Genomic DNA, 24,212 nt, shown 5'->3' with positions numbered 1-24,212 from the left:
GGAGGCTGCAATGCTTGGTAAGAAATGTACGCATTATCCTGCCCATGCAATTGTAACCCCTCTGTACAGTATGTTCACAAATAAAATAAAATAAAATTAAAAAAAAATAAAAATAAAAGATATTTTCAAGTAATTTCATTTAGATGTTATAAGAACTGGTGGAAAAACCCAATATACTTCATTGGGCAATAATATAAAATTATGCTAGCTAAGCACATGTAAACTATTAATCTGCTTAAGCGGTAAGTAAAATTACCACCTAGGTTCTAGGGCATGTAATACTAGCTATTTAGGAGGCTGAGATCTTGAGGATTGTAGTCAAGGCCAGCCCAAGCAGAAAAGTAGTAAGGCTCCATCTCTTTTCAGGGAAACTGCATGCAGTGGTATGTGCCTGATCCCAGCAACTACAGGGAAACCTTAAGTAGGTGGATCTTAATCCAGGCATAATGCCTAGGTAAGAAGTGGAACCCTATCCTAAAAATACCCAGCAAAAACCAAGGCTCAGTAGGCACAGAGTACAAATTCCAGTACTGGGGGGGAAAGTAAAATAACAATTTGACATGATAGAGAGGTAATTCCTTTCAGATAGTACCTTACCTTCCAGGTTCATTCCAGCTTGAAGACATTTTCGATAGCGGCATGCTGGGCAGTTTTTTCTTCGAATTTTATCAATGATACAATCATTTCTTCCCGCACAAAGATAATTGTGCTGTCCTATATAACATAAAAGGCAGGGTTAAAATGCCATGGGTCTTTAGGACCAATGTGACTGCCCAGTATTTTTTATGGTGAGCTTCTTTGGAACTTGGCTGTTATTTTCCCAAAACAAAACCAAAGTTACCTAAGGAAGGTAACAGTTTATTTATATACACTGACATTAATTACAAAATTCAGAAGCTAGAAAAGTCCCTCATTCTGCTCCAAAAATTGAAAAGAGTTTAACATTAATTACAAAATTCAGAAGCTAGGAAAGTCCCTCATTCTGCTCCATAAATTGAAAAGAGTTTAATAAAGTGCACAAGTCATAGGTATACTACCACTTTAATACATTTTTATAAACTGAACATCTCCATATAAGTAGCCCTCATATCAAGCAAGAAACAGAATGGTGTCCAATATATCTGCTTCATGTCTGAGTCTAGTCACTACTAATCAAACGCAAGTTCTTTTTTTTGGATAAATTATGTTTTTACATTAGTTAAGAAAGTAAATTTAAAAAATACTATGGGCAGGCTAGGAAGTTGGCTCAGTGGTAGAGCGCTTGCCTTGCATGCCTGAGGCCCTGGGTTCGATTTCTCAGCACCACATAAGCAAAAAGAAAAAAGCCGGAAGTGGTGCTGGGCTCAAGTGGTAGAGCACTAGCCTTGAGCTGAAGAGCTGAGGGACAGCGCCCAGGCCCCACAACCGGACCCCCCCAAAAAAAAATACTATGGGCAGCTGGGCACCATTGGCTCAAACCTGTAATCCTAGCTACTCAGGAGGCTGAGATCTGAGGTTCAAGGTTAAAAACCAGCCCAGGTAGGAAAGTCCATGAAACTCTTATCGCCAATAAACCACCAGAAAACCGGAAGTGGCGCTGTAGCTCAAGTGGGAGAGTGCTAGCCCTGACTTGAAGAGCTGAGGACAGTGCCAAGGCCTAGTTCAAGCTGCATAACTGACAAAAAATAAACAAACAAACAAACTATGGGAGTTCTAAAGGGACCTTGTCATGCCATGATATACAAACAAAATCTTCTCATTTGAACTGCAATAACATACGATCAGTCAAAATGGATGATCAGTCATAGTTAAACTTGAATGATCAATGATGCCAGCAAATGGCTACTGAACCACAGATAGATAGATCTTACAAATTTTCAGAATGTAAAATGTTTGAATTTACCTTGACTTGGGTTATTAATTTAAGACAGTTACTGTCTAAATTTTCTGCTATTCAGTATTGAGTAATGTATTAAGAATTTTAATTCTGTTTTGGCAAAATATTTTCAGCAAAAGCCTTTTTAAAAGGGATAGACTAAAAGCCTTCTTCCCATTCAATCTTACAGTCTTCTGAAGAAAATTACCGAAGGACTAGCATGTCTATGTAAATACAATAGATAAGTAAGATTTCATGTACCTTACACTGACTGAACAACATTTCTCAAGAATAATATTCAAAGAAAAGTTATAATGCCAATTCACTAGTCTGCATTTATCTGGTCTCACTGCTATGAAAAGATTCTTTAGTTCAACCTAATATTTACTAAAAAATTGTTTCTTCCTTATAAACCATACTTTTTTCTTTAAATCTTAGTTTGAGGTACATGGTCAACTATATGATGTTTAATTCTTTGTGGAAAATGGGCCATGAAGTTGACTAAGGATGTATAGTTAGGCTTTATTCCAGATTTTCTACTGCCAAGGGCTGTGCTAGCTATAACAGTTCCTTTCGGTATTTGTAAGCTTGCTATAGCAGTAACCCCAAAAGATTCTTTTAGAAAGCAAAAGTAGGAATAACAGACAATGGTTGAGGCATCTATAAAAGTTTAACTCCTTAAGAATATCCCTAAATAGGGCTGGGAAGGTGACTCAGTGGTAGAGCGCTTGCCTTGCATGAATGAGGCCCTGGGTTCGATTCCTCAGCACCACATAAGCAGAAAAAGCCAGAAATGGCACTGAGCTCAAGTAGTAGCGTGCTAGCCTTGAACTGAATAGCTGAGAGACAGTGCCCAGATCCTGAGTTCAAGCCCCAAGTCTGGCAAGAAAAGAGTGACAAGAATATCCCTAAATAAGAAATCCCAATGGTTTATTTATAGTCAACTGAAAGACCATGATGTCTGTAAGATGCTAATACTAGGTTGTATGTGGAGCATAGCAGAAACACTGCTCTTGGCTCAAGGACACTGTACTTTATTCCTAAATTAGAGTTTCAGATTATTAGTATGGAGCTGGCAAGTGTGCTGCTCCTTATCCATAAAACAAGCAGTTTCCACTAGTGCTCACTGTTCCACAAGGCATGACCATGTACTAATACTCATTTCCCACATATCCTTTTAAACAAGATGAGATCACTATGTTTTCTTCCACTGGTTCAAATCCCTTTTCAAAACATAGTAAATTTAAATATAAATTATTTAAAATAGTTATACAAAGGGGTTTCAATTGAACATGTCTATTTATGAGTATTAATGCATCTTGATCAATATCACCTTTTCTATCAATCTTCCTAGTTCTTCCCAGTTCCCTTTTTTTGGTTGTGGGGCCTGAACTCGGCCTGGACGCTGTCCCTCAGCTCTTCAGCTCAAGGCTAGCGCTCTACCACTTAAGCCACAGTGCCACTTCCAGCTTTTTTCTTTTTGCTTATGTGGTGATGAGGAATCAAACCCAGGGCCTCATGCATGCAAGGCAAATGCTCTACCACTGAGCCACCTTCCCAGCCCCTTCCTCCCCCACACCCCCCAGTTCCCTTTTAACTACTAAAAGTTAGTGAAGAGTATTTGGTACAACAGAAACTTCTTAATGCTGTTTACATAGTACACACACACAGAATTAAATCTGTTTTCAGCAAGTAATTCTGGTTTTCTATTTATGGTAAATGTAATAGCCAGCTTTCAAGATGGCCCAAAGTGACCTGTTTTCTAATATTTAATATTCCCTTCTGATGATATAACAAGATTGGCCTCTGATCAGTAAAATATGTCAGAAGTGGTGGTATGCTACATGTTCTGCTGCATTGTTTACAATCTCTTGGAACATTTGTTATGGGGGAAGCTAGCTGATACACTGAAAGTAGCCTTAGAGGAGGCCAATGTAGTGAAGAAGCTTTTGCTAAAAGCCATGTGAGTGAACTTAGAAGTGAACCATCAAGGCCCAGCCCAGACTTTAAATGACTACAGCCCAGTGACTGCCTGAACCTAACTTCACAGAGGCCTTGACCACCAAGCTGTGCTTCTAGATTCCTGACTCAAACTGCATGACATAATAAGTGTTGCTTTAAGCTACTGATTTTAGGGTTAATTTTTTTTAATGAGCAATAATTACTAGTATACATATAGCATATGTTACCAATTTTTATAGAAAATTATTTTCTCAATGTTTAATAATTTTTTAATAAAAACTACCTTTAATTTGCTTATCTCCTTTCTGATCTACCAAGAAAGATTACATGCACTTCTGGGCAAAGGAATAAAAAAAAGAAAAACTGATATGGGGAAAAAAGACTAGAAAGAAATGGAAAACCTTACTGTTCATGGAAGAGCAACACACCAAGAATACTGAATGAAAAATTCAACACAAAATATCATTGGTTCTGGGTTGCTTGGGCAATAGAACATCTATAGATTTTCTAAAAATAAATTTTGGGGAAAGGAGGAGAAATGTATCCTTTGTAACATGCTGAAAATGGAGCAGACAATATTTGATTCCAGTTATACTATCTGTGTCTTTATCATTGTTAAGGTGTTGCAAAGCAAGCATGTGTCTGGGCTTCAAATTTTTCATAATGCCTAGAATATGGAAACCATCCTTAGAGTATGAAAAGATTACAAAAGTTTAGATCTGGGAAGTGCCTCTGAATACATTCAAATCCAAATGAGGAGGAAACAGAACAATGTGATATAATTAATGTCATCCACATTTCAACTTTGTCAGTAATATAATCTCACTATGATACTTTACTGAAATATTTGCAAATAGTGTATCTAATTTTCAATTAAATTCTATGCAAAAAGCAAGTGTAAGAACCTATTTTTAAAGCAATGATTCAGTTTCAGGACCATGACTTGCCATAATTTTATAATTCAGAGGTAATGTTAGCTTTTTTCTGGTTTACTTGCATTTCAATGCTCCTAGATTGGATGTGTGTCTCCAACATCAGTCCTGTCCACTTACCTCCAGGGTATTATATTTGGTTACAGTGGGTGACACAGTTGACCCTTAAAGGCATTTGCATTTGTAACCCTATTTTATAAAAATAGGTGAAAAATATTTTTCATAAGTTGTTTCATTGCCTCATTCTGAATTTCATTTTCAAAAATCCATTTGCCAATTTTAATATATATATATATATATACACACACAGCAATATTTTAATACTCAAGCAATTAAGAAAGTCAAGAGTATCTTATCTTCACTTTACATAGCACTATGTGTTAAGTAGCATCCACACTATTGGAAGCATTGCAGAAGGTGGGTAGGTAGGAGCTATCACAAATTTGCATCCTTGTAGTGTAATTTTATAATAAAAGACTCCTCTAACTCTCAAAGATGTACAATACAACTCTAGCCAAATAACATTGACTCCTTGTATGAGGATTATTAGTTTCTTAAAAAAAAAAAAAACCAGAGCTTTAGGTAACCCATTCAGGCCACACTGATTTCAAACTGTTTTGCAACTAACTAAATTATATACCTATTTTTTCCCCAAGAGGATTCAGTGGTTGAGACAAAATGCTGTGACTGCCCTGTCAGCATTCTGTATCCATAACACGAGTTAGGTTTATATTAAGTCAACACACACATAGCAAAATAAGATTCTTTCCTGATAACAGGTAGGTTTTCTAACTCTTGCCTCTATATTCCAATCTCTGTACTCCAGTAGACTGTAATGTCCCACAGGGAATGGATCAGGATTTAATGATATCCCACCATTTAGCATGATTGCCTGGGCTTGATAAGGGGTTAAATGAATGAATGGCTACCCTTTGCCCCTCACAGATCTCATTGCCACTCAAGTTTGCCTACCCCAAATAGTTTGTGGTTTTGAAATCAACTTCAATATGAGAATTGACAGCCTAGGATCTCATACTATGGGCATTATAAGCATTAATATATGCTCAAACTATTTTACATGATAGCACTTTCTTACAATATTGATTCACCCAGATTCTCCCATCAATTTATATACTTTTCCCATTTTATTCTAGTTGTGCTTGTGTTGTTTTTAAAAAATATCTCCTTCCCCTTGGGCTTTGCATACAGTGGAAATTTCAAAATCCACTGCAAGAAATAGGAAACATAAAACTCTTCAAAACACACACTACCTTCCACTGCTCTTTTGAAGAATACTTTGCAGCTTCCACATGTCAAGACCCCATAATGACACCCTGAAGCTTCATCAGAGCACACCAGGCAGAGTTTGGGAGGTGGTCCCGTTGCTGTTGAGGAGCTAGAAGGAGGCGAGCTTACATCTGGTCTCATTCCAGGGCTAAAGGAGAAGGAAAAAACAGCAATGTCAGAAAATATCTCTCCTCTTCTCATGCAATTCAGCATGTTCATGCTGAACTCTGTCTTTTAGCACTAGCAGGAACTCAAATATTCTATCTGAATGTTAGAAAATTAAGAAGTATTTTCCCCAAAGAATGGTAAGATTATAGTTTAGCAATCAATCATAATTTTTGTGATTTATTTTTATGATTTATTTTTATACATTTATACTATATGTATTTAGAAAATGGATAACTCATGTATTTATCATTATGATTGAAAGAGGATATTTCCATCATCCATAAAATACTTTTTACCCCTTTAATTCCTTAGGGAGCCAGTCAATCAAGTCTTATTACAATTTTATCCATGTTCTCTACTAGAGCAAAAAGGTATTTTGTTTACCACGTTAAGTGTTTAGTCCTGTATCTCTTATTGTCAACGTCATGCTAGGCTCTCATGACTTAGAAAAGATGAATGCAGAAACAGAAAAGATGAATGCAGAAATATCACATTTGTGAAAGATAAACAGGCTTTCAAATCTGAGGAACATCCTGCTTCTCCGTGAAAACATCTCAAAGAAAAGGGTGAAATGTAAACCTCCAGCTTTTACCAGGTCTCATTTTTGTTTTGTAAACTTATTACAATAGGACCATAGGTCTAGTGGTTGTTTGAAATGTTTTCAAGAAAACATTTAAACTCTTGGGAAGACCAAGACAAATACAATGGCTAAATATACTTTACCTACACCTATAAACACCAAATCTTAATATTTTATGTTTGTTTATAAATGTATGTCCATAAAGCAATAAAACTAAAGAACAAATTATTGCTTTTTTGTACTTTTTGTATTAAGTGATAACACTGGTTTTCAATATTGTTTCTTCCTAAGGAACTGTATTTCATACACTAACTTTACAACTGAAATTATGGAGCTAAAAAGAATTTCTAGCCTTCTTATAAGTAGAGACTGCTTCTTATCTGGTTATGTGTTTTCAAGCAGACTTGAACATATGCACAGTAGCAAACTTCCTTTAAATTCTACCTTCAAAGAGCTCCTTGCATCTTGCTATCTCTCTGCTCATCTAGAAGGGTTTAATAAATAGGATAGCTAAGCCAGGCCCAAAGAAACATAGGTCCCATGGTTTCCCTTATTTGCAATAACTAGTACATGAGTAGGACAAGCAGAAAAGGTCAAAAGCTATATACATATGACCATATAAGATGATGTTAAGCGAAATGAACCCCAAGATAGGGATACAATTATTCTTTTGTAGGTCATGGGGCTGGGCCTGAGTGCTGTCCCTCAGCTCTTCAGCTCAAGGCTAGCTCTCAACCACTTGAGCGACAGCGCCACTTCCGGTTTTCTGGTGGTTTATTGGAGATAAGAGTTTCATGGACTTTCCTGTCCAGGCTGGCTTTGACCGTGATCCTCAGATCTCAGGCTCCTGAGTAGCTAGGATTGCAGGCATGAGCCACCGGCATCCGGCTATATTTTTTTCTTTCTTGCTATTGTTTCTAACAGATTTATAATGTACCATGTAATTTTTTTTTGTTCCTTTGTATGTTCCCCCCACCCAAGGCATAACCTCTTTTTTTTACTGTATTTGATGTCAGTGCCCTGCATCTTGTATACACTTCTCTAATTTTTTCTAATTTGGGAAGGGGAAGGGAAAAAACAAAATGCTTAAATAGGGATACAGGTTGACCCATTGTAATGAGATGTATAAGACACGATGTTGGAAACAAATTTTACAACTTTGATGGGGGAAGCGGCGGATAGGTGGGGAGGGAGCTGGTAGTTGTGGAGGTGGGGAGGGAAGGGATGGTAGGGGGATAAACAAAGGACGAGGAAACAACGCTCAATAGGAAATGTACTCATAACCTTGCTCATGTAACTAACTCCTCTGTACAGTATTTTTACAATAAAAGATGTAAAAAACAGAAAACAACAAAAAAAATAGGACAGCATTTCCTGCATCCCAGTTCTGAGAACAGGCCCCAGGGTTTCATTTGTTCTCTGAACACTGCTGAGGAATAATTTCTACATGTTTTCATATCACAATTGATTTCTTGCTGGATTTGGGAGCAGACTGGCTGTATATTGAAGGCCTGTAAGAGAATAACCTAAACGGCCCTGATGAATGCAAACTTGTGACCGATAGAGCGGCGCTGCTTTGCAGCAGGGTTTTTCATAGAAGCAGGAAGGTCCTGGTGTGAATGAAAAGAGTAGCAATGTGTTTAGGAAGCAACCATGTCCTTAGCTTCTGTTTTGAACATGCTCCTATTCCTGCTCAGCCATTTCACCTGAGACCTATTTTTAGGGACCAGTTGCTTGCATGGGTAGGTTATGGAAAGTGAGTGCACTGTTTAAAGTGTCATAATCTTTCTTGAGAATGTTTGATTTTATTTACTATAAACATGCATTATTTTTTTATTTTTTGTTTTTGGTTGGTCATGGAGTTTGAACTCTGGGCCTGGGCACTGTCCCTCACCACTTCAGCTCAAGGCTAATGCTCTACCTCTTGAGCCACAGTACCACTTCCAACATGCATTTTTTATATATTAATATATATATATATATTTTTTTTTGTGTAGGTCCTGGGACTTGAACTCAGGGCTTGGGCTCTGTCTTTGAGTTTCTTTTGCTTAAGGCTAGTGCTCTGCCACTTCAGCCACAGCTCCACTTCTGGCTTTTTTGGTGATTAACTACAGGGAAGAGCCTCATAGAGTTTCCTGCCCAGGGTGGCTTCAAACCGCAATCCTCAGATCTCAGCTTCCCAAGTAGCCAGGATTACAGGCATGAGCCACCAGTGCCATAAATTTATATTCTATACTTCCATGAGTACAATCTCGTTTATCCTCTCAACAGCTCTGTTCTAAGGATGTCACCACTTCCAGATGAAGTCAGACAAGCAGAGGCAGGTGGCTGGTTGGGAGCCTACTTGTGGTTAAACTGACATGTTTCAGATCTGAGCTGTACCACTTAATAGCTTGCATGACCTTGGGTAGTAGACTGAACCTGAGTTTTCTCATTGGTGCTGGAGAAGACAGTGTCTGTGAGTTGTGACAATAAAACATAGAAAAATTCTGGTACATAATTTCTGTCTTTAAGCAGGTACTCAATATACATTCACTCTTCTCTTTCAGAAAAACATTTTAAGAATAAGCACTATGTAATGAGAAGGTAAGTATTAAGCTGAAAACGTAGGATATTATTATCCAGATTGTCATATACAACTTAGAATCTATGCAAAATGAGTTCAGCCCACTCACGTGTAAGGTGCAGATGGCAAGTGGGAAAGTTAAAGCTAAATGAATAGAAAGAATAGTAACTGAGAATCTGGACCGTAAGTCAGGCTCTTGGCATTTCTTCAGGCAGTCATCTGGGCTATATCAGATAAGAAGAGTGCATGGAAAGCTGCCAGGTGGACCACAGACATCAATGGAGAAAAAAAGTCTATACTGAACACCATGAATACAAAATGGTATTCATTTGTAAATGTTATTCAGTTGTAAATGTTATTTGCTATGATATCATTACAAAAACTGGGGTACAACAAAATGGTTAGAACACAAGATCTAACTCACCATTGCCCTCTTTTAATAAGAAGCCAAAGTACACTAAAATAACGGCATGCTTTGCCTACTTTGAACGGGAGAGCAAAATATTCTGGTCTCAGTGGTGTCATCTGTAATAGTTGCTGCTTACTCAACAGGTCTGCCACACAGTCTGAAGATGTGGAGAGGTCCTGTTTAAAACTGATTATGCCCAGGGTAGTATCGTTTAAATGAAGAGCCACAGAGAAAACATATACTTGCATGATGTTGATTCCTAGTCAGAATAGCAAGTGTGTTCAACATGAGTCATGCCAGAGGTTACTGAGCTTCCGTTAGAGTTGAGAGAGAGGGAAGAGACTAATATCTGTTTTTAAAGTAATTGAAAGGAGGGTCATGGCTGGATCATGAAAGTTAAGCACAGACCTTAAGAAGAAATGTCCAGGTAAATGGGACCCATTCATTCCGCAATCACTTCCTGCACCTGAATGCCAGGCACTGAGTGGCTTCAGAAGCCATTATAGGTATGAAATTCATTACGGAGATGATAATGAACCTTGAAGCTTTTTATCTGGGAAGGAGGGGCAGAATTACCTTTTAGCTGCTCTATGACACTGTCCCACTAGGAGGACATTCAGTCTTACACACAGACAAATCTCGGTTCAAATCCCAGCTCTAGGGCTGTATGTAGCTGTGTGACGGTGGCAGGCTGATCTAACCACTTTGAGTCTATTATTAGCACCATTTTACACACTGTGGTTTATATTAGTTATATAAAGCCCTGGTATATATTTGATTATTGTCAATGGGTCTTTCCCTTGCCCCTAGAGATTACTCTTTTTACTCCCCTCTCATTCCTCCTCCCCCACTGGAGAACTCAAATCCAAGAGAAATGCTAAACAACTTGGCTGAGAGCTCAGGGAAGGTTAATCCTCATTCAGAAGCTTAAGTTCAGGTAATTATAGATAAGCTTTCCTGATATAATGGCAATGTAACTCTAACTCTGTTACACTTAACTATCTTGCACTTGAATGATTTTGTAATACAGGTTGAGTATTTCTTATCCAAAATACATGAGCCTGGAAGTATCTCAGATTGTCTATGTGGAGTTTTAAATATGCTCTGAAACCTGAGTGTCATGTCACTGCTCAAAAAGCACTGGATTTTGAAGGATTCATATATTGGGGAGTAAGGATGCTCAACCTGTATCAGCCATTAGTAATTTGGGAAATAGTGGTTCACAGAATTTTTCTGATCTTTCAAATATTAACAGTGTCTTACAAATTTTTAATTTGTGTTTGAAATGTGCATTCTGTCAACTGGTAAATGCTATCAGTTGTTTTCCTTAAAGTACAAAGATTGCTTTAGTCCTTTTTGAAAAAGTATCTACCCAAAGCAGAAACATAATTTCTTTCTCATGGTATCTGTTTCTCAGTCAAGTACACCTTAAATATTTTTCTTATGGATGATTTTCTTTGAGACAACCACCAAATGCTATGTACAAACTAAGTGTTTTATTCATCTTTCCATTATGGCATTCAAATATCCAAGAGATATATATGTATTGCCAAGTGCCAGTGGCTCACACTTGAAGCCCTAGCTAATTAGGCAGCTGAGGTCCAAGGTTCAAAGCCAGCCAGGCAGACAGATTGGAGAGACTTTAATCTATCTCTACCCAGCAAAGACTCAGAAGTGAGTGATTCAAATAGTAGAGTGCCAGACATGGACAAAAAAAGCTAAGCAAGAGAGAGTATGAGTCTCGAGTTCAAACCCCAGTATTGGTGCACACAAAAACCATTATAAAATAATTATTAAAAGTAAAATATTATGTGTGTGTGGGGATTATCGGTGAAGTTTTTAAATCAGAAGTTAAAATTCATAATCTAGCCACCCTGTAGTAGCTTGGTGATCTTTTAACCTTTCTACATTCTCAATTGTTTTATTTTCACGGGGACAGTAATGTGCCTACTCAAAAGATATGGCGTTGTTTACAAAATTTGAGGCTTTTCTACCACAAGGCTCTTACAAAGTGAATTTAATCATTTTTAATGTAATGTAAGAATCCATTTGAAGAAAAAGGAGAACCAGTATTACTACCTCAGAGAAAAAGTTTTAACTAACATGGGAAAAGTCTTGGAACTACAGCTGCTACAACTGGATTAATTTTTAACAGCTATAAATGGAATAAGTATACTCTCATTGGCTTGTCAGTGTTCAAATATCACAAGGCTCTACTTGTCAGTAGGGAGCAGTTTTGTTACCAAGGACACTTTCAGTTGTCACAATTGGGAATATACTGCTGGTACTTACAGCAGCCCCTACAACAGAGAATTACTCAACTTTAGATGTCAATAATGCTGAGGTTCAGAAACCTTTGCCATTAACCTGGAAGTAACAAAGTGGAAGGAAAACAGAAAACAGGGACCAGAAACCTTTTCAAATTGATTGGTTTGGGAAAAGGGAGAGTATCAGAGGGATAAGTGATCAAAGTACATTGTAACTCATATATGGATGTGTCAGATTGAAACCCTATATACAACTAATGGATAATAATAAACAATATGGGAAGAACAAACAAGGAGTAATTGTTCTATTGAGACACTTTCAAATAGTTTTTTTATTCAAGCCAAGTCCAAAGAGACTCAAAAACAGATCTGAGCACCAGAGATGATACAGGCCTACTTACCAATGATAGGATTAGCTCCAGTCAGTAATTTAGTTTTATTTTTCCCTCTAGGGCCAGCACTAAAAGCTAGTTTTTACACATTAAAGTCACCTGCACTTCTTATCTTTGCTCATTAGGAAAAATGTAAATACTCAGCTGCACACACCAGGTGATTATATTTTCTAACTGCCCGTTTATCTTTAGCTAAAGGATTACTGGCTTGATTAATAATAAGCTACATAATAATTTTCAAATCAAATCAAAATGTACTTTAGGGGAAGACTTTCACTATATTTCTGTTAGATGGTTTCCATAGAACACATTTTATATTACTTTCAGCAAGTTAAAGAAACACTAATTGTTCTCTTTGCATTTACTGAGAGAGGTTTTAACTTTGGGTGCATATTAAGACAGCTCTTCTAAAGTATATATCATTTCTAGTCACTTATCTTAGGAGGAAGTTTGAGCACCAAAACCTGCATAGTAATGGACCAAGAATGTTTTTGGAAAATGGTGGTTTCTAGACTGAAGACCCACCTTTGTTCTCATTTGATGCTGCTTTTCTGAACCCATGTGGGTAATCCCTAGTTGGGAACGTAGAGAATTATGACTGTGACATCTCCAAGGAAGGCAAGACATGTTGGAGATAAAGCACAACTCCTAACTTTTTTCAAGTATGTACTTTACACATCTTTGAAATGCCCCTCATTTGCACTTGAAGTACGATGACAGCTTATTTCTATTTTATTCTATTCTTAAAAGAGATTTAAGTGACACATACTGTTCATAGTAACTCATGCATAGATGCAGAAAGTACCACATCCTGCTTCTTATTCCTACAGTACTAGGTCATGGGTTTTTGTGAAGTGTGTGTTGTGTTCCTAGGGACTGAAGCCCTTGTACATACTAGGCAAGTGATTTACCTTTTGAGCCACGGCTCTACCCTTTTTGTTTGTTTGTCGTCTCTGTGATAGGGACTAACTTTACCCAAACTAAACCTAAAGTTCATGATCTTCCTGTTTCCCCCTCCTCAATATATGGGGTTATGTGCATATGCTATCACACCTGATTATATCATATACCTTTTCCCTCCTGTTCACTCCGACTGCCATTGCCTTGTCTCACCCTGGGCCTTAACCTATTCAATGTACTCTTGGCCTTGCCTTCATATTTTCCCATTACACCCCACACACCGAAAGTATTTTCATAATTGAAAATATCAGGGGCTTTTCCAGAGCATATAAGCGTAACATGCTTCACAAACTGTTTTTTTTATTTTCTCCAATCATGTTTTCTCCTACTCTCTTACCTCAAACCATTTGGTTTATCACTTCAGAGAGCCTGTATTTGATGAACATTTACAAAGACCTACAATGGGCCACATTCCTCCTTGGAATCTTTGCTAAGATCTTGTCCTCCAGCTTGAAATGTCCACCATGGCATTTCTGATCCTTGATAGCATCTAGACTCTCTTAAACACTGCCATAGAGTGCTATGAGATTTTGCATACATGTATATATGTATATAGTATATATACTATATATCTCCTGTTGCTACTAGTAGCTTCTTTGAAGTCAGACCTATTGTTTGGGCTTCTTCATATCACCAGTGTCTCATAAAGAGTTCAGTTATATGCTATTTTATATTATATTTAGAATTTGAAGCAGCTTATGGAATTATACTCCAAATTATAGATATCACACCTTGTGAGTAGGAACTACTACTCAAGTTCATTATGTATTTTTTCATTTAATCCTCTCCATAGTCCTACGTGGTGGGTATTGTTTTCAACATCAGATTTATAGAAAGATTTATAGAAGTGAGCTTTCCTAACTGTGCCCTATCATGTCCCTTCCATCAAGCATTTGGTTCTTCGGGTACCAAAATCAACATGGTTAGCCAATATCCTACTCTTTGCTACGATGAAATGTCAAGACTGAGGAGTTATCCAGGTCCTCTCTACTTTGTACTTTGATGTATCACTAACATGAAGCAAAAATTTTCAAATTACATGTTCTCACTGTTATTCATAATTTTCCAAGGAAGATTTTGCCCAAATAAAGGTTGTTACAGCATATCAAAAAAGTGCAAACTGATGCCTTAAAATCATGTGACAATCAGTTAGATCACTATTCCAGGATGGGATGAAGTCTAGATTTGAATTCAAGTTCCCAAATCCATTGCTGTTTTATTTTAAGCATATACTTAACATCAAACTCTTGACTATCTATGGCAGATTCTATTAGGACATTATAATGATAGTAACTACAGAAACTTTTCTGTTTCACAGAAACTAAGGGGAAATGATACCCAAATAATAGTTACTATAGGTAACAAATGAACATTTTCATTAATACCCACATATTAGTTACTCTGCACTCTCCAGATTTAAAGGGTTGATTATACATTTTTAAATGTGTGATACAGATCAACAGAACACAACAGAGGATGGATCCAGAAATAAATCTATAGTTACTGATACCTAGTCTCAACAAACGTTCAAAAAATATGTGCTAAAGGGCAAATGCTTTAACAAATGAAACTGGAAAACAGGATATCCACATGTAAGGTACTAAGTCTACATCTTTAATTACTCACTTTGTATAAAACCTAACTCAAAATCATTCAAAGAGTTTAAGACTTGAAACTCAAACTACCATAAGAAACATAGGGAAATATTAGGGAAAAAAAGGAAACCCAATCAATACATGGACAAATAAACTGAACAGACAGTTCTTAAAAGAAATTCAAAGAATACATGACACTGAAATCATATCTCACTTCAGTCAGAATGGCTGTCGTCAAAGAGAACAAACAACAACAAATTCTGGTGAGGATGAAGGGTAGGGGGAATTCCATATTGTTGGTGAGGATATAAATAGTGCAGCCACTATAGAAATCAGTATAGAGAGGTCCTCAAAAAAACTAAAACACCATGTGATCTAGCTCTATCACTCCTGGATATAGACTTAAATGAATCTAAATCAGCATATAGTAGAGATGCCTACATGCCCATGTACACTGAGGCACTAGTCACAACAGCCAAATTATGGAACCCTACATATCCATCAGCCTTTGAATGGATTTAAAAAATGTGTTGTATATGAACACAGTAGAGTCTTATTCAGCCATAAGAATGAAATTATGATAATTGCAGGAAAATTGATTCATCATGAGAAAGCAAAATAGGCTAGTCTGCAAAAGACATCATGTTTCCTAGCATATGTAGAATCTGGATTATAAACAAAAAAATCCTGCCAGGCACTGGTAGGTTATGCCTGTAATCCTAGCTGCACAGGAGGCTGAGATCTGAGGATCACAGTTCAAAGCCAGGCAAGAAAGTCTTAGACACTTATCTCCAATTTACCACCAGCAAAATGGAAGTGGATCTGTGGCTTAGGAGTGCTAGCCTTGAGTGAAAAAGTTCAGGGACAGAGCCCAGGCTCTGAGTTCAAGCCCCACAACTGACTGCCCCCCCCAAAAAAAATCTCCCCTTTTATTATCATGTCTATTTGGGAAGAGGAAAGAGGCCACTGTGTGTCTGGGACACAAGAGCAGGTAACGAGACGGGTGAATATGATCTCAGTAAATGATATACATACATAAAGGAATCATAATGAACTCCCCTGCAAATGTATGAATTGTTCTAAGAGTCAGTACTTTCTTGTTCTCTGGTAAACACCTTTTGGTAAATTATTTAACTAAATATCACTCAAAACATGAAAAAAATTGAGACATTACATATAAGGTAATGTGCTCCGATTTATAAATATGTCCACGGATAGTTTTTCAAAAATTCACAATAACATAATGCCAAAGAAAATAAGCTACCATGTGAGTTCACCTTTACAAACTTAGTAACAGAAAACAAGTTTTGGTTTTGTTTTTCAGAATCCGAGTAAATATAGATTATTGTAGTTCACAATGTTTACTAGGAAAGTAACCCATGCAGCTTCTAAAATGGTATTTGCTCACATTTTAAAGCCATGTGGGAATGGAAAAGAAATGTAAAGCAAGTGACAAAAGGAACTCTGCTTAAGAATATAAAAACTTGAAAGACACAGGGCAGGATTCGTTGAGAAAGGACAGTGATTAGCAGTGGGGTGGAAAGTGCAGCCCAAAGCTCTGAAACTGAAAAGCACAGAAAGCAAACAGTAACAATCATTTTAATTGCTTTTAACCTTTCCCTTCTAAAATAATTTGCACTTCGAAAAGTAAAGGCAATATGTTCTTTAAAATAAACTTCTTTTCAAAGCTGTCAGTTTGAATCTTATTGAAGTATTACAAAACTTTTTGAAAAAAATATTTCCTAATAAGAGTAAGAATGTGAATGCATGCCATGGGAAAGCATTTTGACACTTTTCTAAGGGAGGCAGGAAGAGAACCCGTTTTAATGCCACTTTGCAGATTGGACACTTTTGTCCACGGTGCCAACATCTAAAAAGTAAAATTACTGAAAATACACTCCTCAATAGAACATTTCAACATAGAAAAAGTAATTTTTAACCTGCTTAAAAGAAAAATCAGGTCAGATGTTGGTGGCTCACGGCTGTCATCCTAGCTACTCAGGAGGCTGAGATCTATGGATTGATTCAAAACCAGCCTGGGCAGGAAAGTCCTTGAGACTGTTATCTCCAATTAACTACCAAAAAGCCAAAAGTGGAGCGATGGCTCAAGTGGTAGAGCACTAGCCTCCAATTAACCACCAAAATGCCAGAAATGGAGCTGTGGCTCAAGTGGTAGAGCACTAGCCTTGAACAAAAAAGCCAAGGACAGGACCTAGGTCCTGAGTTCAAGTCCCAGGACCAACACACATTTCAAAACACAATGTAATTTGAAATTGTTGAACAAATGAAATACAAAATCACTATAGTGTTTCCAAGATCATAGTTTAATGCAGAATATAAAACATCTAATTTCTAAAATTGAAATACCAATAGCACTTTAAGAACAAGTCATCAACGTAACAAGATTAGCTGAAAATCCTAAGCAAAGTACTTCTTCCACATTATCTTTAATACGGAAACTGACAAATATTTTGAGCAATAAACCCAACACTACAATGTGGACGGCTACCTGTTTGGTGGACAGCAGTATATGAGTTTAGCTGTGCTGGGTTTATGACAGTACCAGTGTCCAGTTAATTGTTTTTAGTTATCTATCCCCTTCTGTAAGAGTCACGGACCATACATCCTTAATGTCTAAGCTTTAAGAAGAATACAATAAGCAATAATAGAACAAGTAAGCTCCTTAAAATTACAATAGAAGTTTAGCAAGTTTTCTTAATCATTCCAAGGAGGAAATATTGTTCATTCCTGGCCCCCAAAGAAGGGCAAGAAAATATTAATGGTATCCAAGAAACAACCTTGTTTGAAAATTCAACATTTATCTTAGTGCCAAGAGAACAAAGAAAAGAATTCTGAAAGAAAAGAACACCGGAGCCAGGAGCAGGTGGCTCATGCCTGCAATCCTGCTTACTCAGGACCCTGATATGTGAAGATCACAGTTAACAACCAGCTCAGGCTGAAAAGCCCATGAGACTCCTAACTCCAATTAACCTCCTAAAAGCCAGAAGTGGAACCATGGCTCAAGTGGTAGAGAATTAGCCTTGAGTAAAAAAGCTTAGAGACAGCACCTAGGTATTGAGTTCAAGCCCAAGATGCTGCACACGTGCACAGACACATGCACACACACACAAAACTTGAACAGAATGAGGACCAGTGACTTGAAAACAGCAGCAGAGCAAACAAAGCGCTTGTACCTTTGGGGCACTTTGGACTGGATAGCTCAATCCACTGTCTGACTCTGTGGGCTATAGAGCCCCATTTTGAATAGACAGATTTACTTCCCTTTTTATTAGTATCAACAAATAGCATCATATGCTGCAGAATGGGATATACCAAAGCAAATCTCATTGTTACCCAATTTTCTATTCTTGAGGAAAAGAAAAACTCAATGAACATACAACTCTAATTCTTAACAAGAGAAAAACTCATTACTGTATCCTTAAGGTCTAACTCATAATCTACTCCAAGTCTACTTTAAGTCCATTTAGAAATACACAACTTGGAATAATACTCTGCTACAGTAAGCTATGTTGAAATTTATAAGTTACAGAAAGTATTTGGTGTGAATATTTGATATAAAAAAGTTCACCATACTTTATCAGAGAAAATTATCACTTTTTATAATTGTTATTTTTATAATTGTTATTGTAAAGGTGATATACAGAGGAATGACAGGTACCTAAGTCAATAATGAGTACATTTCTTTCTGGACAGTGTCATCTCTTCCCTCATTTTCTCCCTCCTGATCCTCCATAAGCTGTATTTTCAACATAGTGTCTAGTGAGTATCACTGCTGCATTTGTTCATCCTTTGTCCCACCATTTCTGTGCTTTCTCTTCCTCTCCCCATAACGATAAAATTCCATACAACACAAAAGGTACAGAGGGTTGTCATTTTGGGTTTTTATTGTTGTTGTTGTTGTTGTCATTTTTGTTTTTTCTCCCTCCTTTTTTTCCTTTGCCATTATCAAACAACTTCAATACATAGCCTTCAACTTTTAAGAAGTCTGCCTTATTTATTTTGGAGATAACACTGTAGATGACTATACCTCACTTTTTACATATGAGCCACTGTTCATTTGCTTATGTAATGTTTTGAGAAAACTTCTTATCAACAGATCTTTTATAACCTTGTTCAATGGTTGGAAACTATTCAGATGTAATATCACCATTCTCCTATCACTGGTCATTCTTTGCTTTATTATTATTATGAATAATTACTATTGTACACAGTTTTCTCTGCAAACACTTTTGGTTGAAGTGGAAATATACTATTAGAGCAAGAAAGACAATGGACCACTTCAGGACATTTGACATGAATTGTAATGATCCATTTTCCCTTGAGACAGGATCTTCTATTGCTGGAATTTCACATGTATTGTTGAATTACTTCTCTTCCCCTGTCCTAGGAAAGTAGACAAAGCATGAGCACCCACATTTGCCCATATCTGCTAACAGAAATAAGTGTGATGAACCATCAATGGATAAAAGATACCTGTTTCCTTTCTTCTTTGAATTGTATAGCATGCTTTAGATATTAAATACCCTAATATTTTATACATTGAGGACATACCTATAAGCCTAATCTGAAAATTGAATTTTAAAATATATTAAGTCTGATTGTACTATCTGAGATGTTTGTAGCCATCATTATTACACACATGATAGTTCTCTTAGTCATATGACTGTTTGCAGTGTATGGAAGCTTGAAAATAAAATTATAGTTCTATTTAAATGAACATTTACGTTTATTCTAGCTCCCTCCAGAACCTAGCAAAAGAGAAGCAGAATGTGTTTAAATGTACAGAGGTTTAAGACTTTAAAGGCAATGTGAGAAAATAATAGCAACAGTTTATGTTTATGGAGGTAGAAAACTGATGGACAAGAGCAAGGTCCATTAAGTTACCAGTAGAAAAACCTAAGAAGCAATCTAATAAATATGGCAAAAGCTCCAAAAAGCTAAGAAATAGGGAACAGGGCAATAAAGGCAAGTAGTCAAAATCAAGAAGATTCACTCAAAGTCTAAGAACAGTGACAAGTTTCCTTATAGTGACAGTAAACCAGGTTTAGGGTTCCAACCTAAAAAAATGACAATTCTGCATAAAATATATCTTAAAAATTTCCATAAAAGCACCTAAGCTGACAAAATGATAAAGAATTAAATCTAAGAGAAACCCCCCTTAGCCATTTACAGATTCAGGAAAATTCGGGTTTCATTATAATTCAAACATGAACTTCCCCATCCAAAGAAAACCCCTTATACAAACATGGTATAAAATAGGAACACAGAGTACCTAATAAACACTTTAAGACTTACTCAGCTTCACTAAAAATCAGAGCTAGGGAAGGAGTAGCCAGTTTGACAAGAAATGTACTCATTACCTTATCTAACTATAACCCCTCTGTACATCACTTTGACAAAAAATAAAAAAAATCAGAGATATGCAAATTTAAGCCACAAATGAAATTCCATCACATACCTAACAGATAGCTAAAACTCCAAATATGTGGTAATAAGAAGCATCTGAGTTCAAGTTAGATGATAGTGGCTCACTCTTGTAATACCACCTATTCACAAGTCTGATATCTGGAGGATGTGACAGCCTGGACAGAAACATCTATGAGAATTTGCAAGATGACTAGCAAAAAGTGGAGCTGGAGACATGGCTCACATGGTGAGGTGCCAACTGACCAAGAAAGTCAAGCAAGCAAGTTTGAGGTCCTGAGTTTAAACACAAGTATCACCACAAAATAAAATTTGAGTTTAGAGGGAATAATCACTTAAGAAGATAGTTTGGGATTACTGAATTATCCAATAAAGTCAACGATGAAATATTCTCTAACCCAGCAACTTCATTACTGGGCATATATCCAAGAAGAAATACTTGTCAAGAAATTAATGCACCAGGAGGTTGACTGTATATTTTTCATACTAATCCACAACTAGAAAGTAGTGAAATTTTCAACTAATTGAATATACATAAAAGCATCCATATATCTGAGGACATAAGACCACATAGCAGTGAAAAGACTGAAATTTCATATATGTGTGTGTATGTATATAATTATAGATGAAGCTGGGCGCTGGTGGTTCATGCCTGTAATCCTAGCTACTCAGTAGGCTGAGATCTGAGGATCACGGTTCAAAGCCAGCCCGGGCAGTAAAGTCCGTGAGACTCTTATCTCCTATAAAAACTGGAAGTGGCGTGGTGACTCAAGTGGTAGAGTGCTTGCCTTGAGTTGAAGAGCACAGGAACAGTGCCCAAGCCAGAGTTCAAGGCCCATGATCGATCAATAATAATAATCGATAGATAGATAGATAGATAGATAGATAGATAGATAGATAGATAGATAGATAGATAGATAGATGAGAGTTCAGAGGAAGATGGTGGAGAAGCTGGGGGTCAAACAAGCTCTCACGTAGAACCAGTTTTAGTGTTCCAGCAAGAAGTCCAAGGCTAGAGAGTCATACCAAGTATGCCATCATAGTACAGAGACTTTGGGCAGAGAGGAAAAGTTCAGGCAGCTTGGTTAAGAGCCAGATTTGGGGGTAGTGGCTACTGCCCCAGCCACCATATTAACAGAGAGAGCCCAGGACAAAGGCCCCAGAGGTGGTGTGAGAGCAGATTATACTCACCACCAGCAAGGAGCAGAAATCTTCACTGCTGACCACAGACAGTCACAGACCATGGATACGCTGGAAACTAAGGGAAAGGTGTGAGTACCCCACAACACATCTTCACTCCTTCTTATGGAGAAGCGGTGGGAAGGTAGCCTTCCCCCACCACCAGATAAGAACTCCATCTTTGTCACAGACAAAGAGCAGGCCAGAGCAGCTAGCACTAACTCAGGCCTTGGAAGAAGACAATAGGAGCCATTCAACAGGCCAAAGGAACCTGACCTGCAGAGCTCAGCTTCATCTCTGGGGAAAGTTGCCCTTCCCCCTCAGAGGAAGCTCCACCTGTGGAGGAGTGACTTTCTTCACTGGGTATACAGAGCCAGAGGCTGCTCCAGCCTACTTCAGCACAGCCAGCAGACTCAGCTGCAGGAGGGTAAAAGAAAAACAATTGGAAACTCAGTAAACATAAATCCTGAGAATGGCTCCAGGCTGGGTTATGTGAGTATCTCAGGAGCTAGACCCTCAGGGAAAAGCTGATCACTGACAGGCCTCAACCCTACCCACAAACTAGCCCCAACACAGCAACTCCAACCTAAAGGAAACAGCCATCTCCCTCTTTTTTGATACTCAAAGTAGATCTCCCTCCCACTGAACTAGCCTGGGAGGAGGGTCATAAAGTCTCTGGTAAGGCAGAGCTTCTTTCTGCCTGCTCAAACAAACTGATTTAAGAAACCAATCAAGCCACAGGAAAACCAAACTCCACAGACAAACCAGAGACTCCACCAAGAGACTGGTTACAGACACAGGGGAGACATTCTTCCCTTCTTCCCACCCCCCCCAAAAAAAATCGAAGAACTCTTTTTTCTGCCTTTTTTTTTTGCTGGTCATGGGGCCTGAACTCTGGGCCTGGCACTGTCCCTCAGCTCTTCAGCTCAATGGTAATGATCTACCACTTGAGCCACAGTGCCACTTCAGGCCTTATCTGCTTATGTGGTGCGGAGGAATTGAACCCATCTACTACTGAGCCACCTTCCCAGCCCCTTAAAATTAAAAAAAAAATTTTTTTTCATAATTTTTATTTTTGGTGCATGTATTTTTTATTAATTCTTTTTACTCTTCCCTTTTGGTCTTTTTTTGTTTGTTTGTTTTTTGCATGACTTAATTGCTGTTCTGTTCCTCCCTAGATATATACACATCTCTGATTATTAGACCTTATCCTTCACTGTGTGCATCCTTAATTCAGATATTGATTACTCAATTTACAAACTATCAGCCTTAATTCCTTTATAGTGTTCTTTATATTTATATAATTTTTAAGTGTTTCATTTTTACATTTTTTATTTTTTCATTTTTCCTTTTTTCTTCATCACTCTCCTTCTATACTTTTCCTCTCTCTGACTTTAGGTCTTAGTAATATTCCCTTTCTCCTTTTCCCTCCTCACATTCCTCTAATCTTATTTTCTTCTCACAGTTCTCCCAAAACGTATTAATTTCTGGTCTGCTGACTCCTCCTTTGATTTTCTCAATTGATCCCTAGTTGTTCCTTGTTGAACTAGATTGTATCTGTACCCTTTTGTTTGGCAGGGGGGGTGTCCAGTCATGGGGCCTGAACTCTGGGCCTGGGCGCTGTTCTTCAGCTCTTTACCTCAAGGCTAGCGTTCTACCACTTGAGTCACAGTGCCACTTCTGGCTTTTTTCTTTTTGCTTATGTGGTGCTGAGGAATAGAACCCAGGGCCGCATGCATGTAAGGCAAGCGCTCTACCACTGAGCCACTTTCCCAGCCCTCTGTACCCATTTTGACTGTGTCAAACAATCTGTGCAACTACAGGGCTCTGGTTGATGCTTGGCTTTGCTTTTATACCCAAATGGGCAGAACCCCCTGGAGAAACACAAGAAAAAATGGCAAATTCAGATGTCTCAACTCCAGCTCATGATAAACAGGCAACAGAGCAGTTAATGAACAATCCAGAGGAGAGTTCCCAAAATGCTCTACAAACACTACAGGTAAACATGCTGAATGAAAAGACTGAAAGCCTGCAGAGGACTCTGTGTGAAGGTGATAGTGAGCATGATGAGTCTAACCAAAGATTAATAACAGGAATTTCGTGAGCATGAGTAGGCCAATCAAAGATTAATACAGGAATTGGGTAAGCAGGAAGAGAATAAACAAAGATTAATAGAGGCATTTATGGAATCCACAAACAAAGCTGGAAGAATATGGAGGCCACAAAGGGAATGCTGAATGAAGCCCAACAGAAGGAAAGAGAGTCCAATGAAACTACAACCAATCAACTAAGATATCTGAGAATGAATACTGAAAGCCAAATTAAGGAGGTAAAGAAGTCCATACAAAATCTAAAACAAAGCTCCAACAAAGAATTTGAAGCCATCAAATCTGACCTTTAGAAGGAAAAGTAGCAAGTCTTGACAGTAGGTTAGACCATGCAGAAGATTGAATCTCTGGGATATTATATAGAAAGAACAGACAAGTATTCAAGACAAATCCAAGAAATATGATAGATCTATTCAACATTTAGAAGACATCATCAGAAGGCCTAATGCTGCTAGGTGGAGAGGAGGGAATAGAAACAGAAATGAAAGGTCTAGCACATTTATTTCA

The 24,212-nt window shown here is 37.6% G+C and overlaps 1 protein-coding gene across 4 annotated transcripts in view; it reads right to left on the bottom strand.

Moving 5' to 3' along the window:
* The window catches only part of Nr3c1 (nuclear receptor subfamily 3, group C, member 1 (glucocorticoid receptor)), a 109,424-nt gene that overhangs the window by 20,529 nt on the left and 64,683 nt on the right, over positions 1-24,212 (bottom strand). For 2 of the 4 annotated variants that reach the window (XM_013020388.1, XM_013020387.1), the window contains exons 3-4: positions 6,021-6,184; positions 598-714 (exon numbers count right to left, since the gene is read on the bottom strand). In XM_013020388.1, coding sequence (XP_012875842.1) covers positions 598-714; positions 6,021-6,184 — 281 coding nt within the window. Of the gene's footprint in view, positions 1-597; positions 715-6,017; positions 6,185-24,212 lie in introns of all 4 variants that reach the window. The other 2 variants (XM_013020386.1, XM_013020385.1) reach the window with 1 other exon arrangement.

Source organism: Dipodomys ordii, unplaced genomic scaffold, assembly GCF_000151885.1.
Source record: "Dipodomys ordii isolate 6190 unplaced genomic scaffold, Dord_2.0 Scaffold50, whole genome shotgun sequence".
In the NCBI taxonomy this organism is placed as follows: Eukaryota; Metazoa; Chordata; class Mammalia; order Rodentia; family Heteromyidae; genus Dipodomys; species Dipodomys ordii.
The sequence above is the reverse complement of the archived record's forward strand: the minus strand, read 5'-3'. Positions and strand labels throughout refer to the sequence as shown.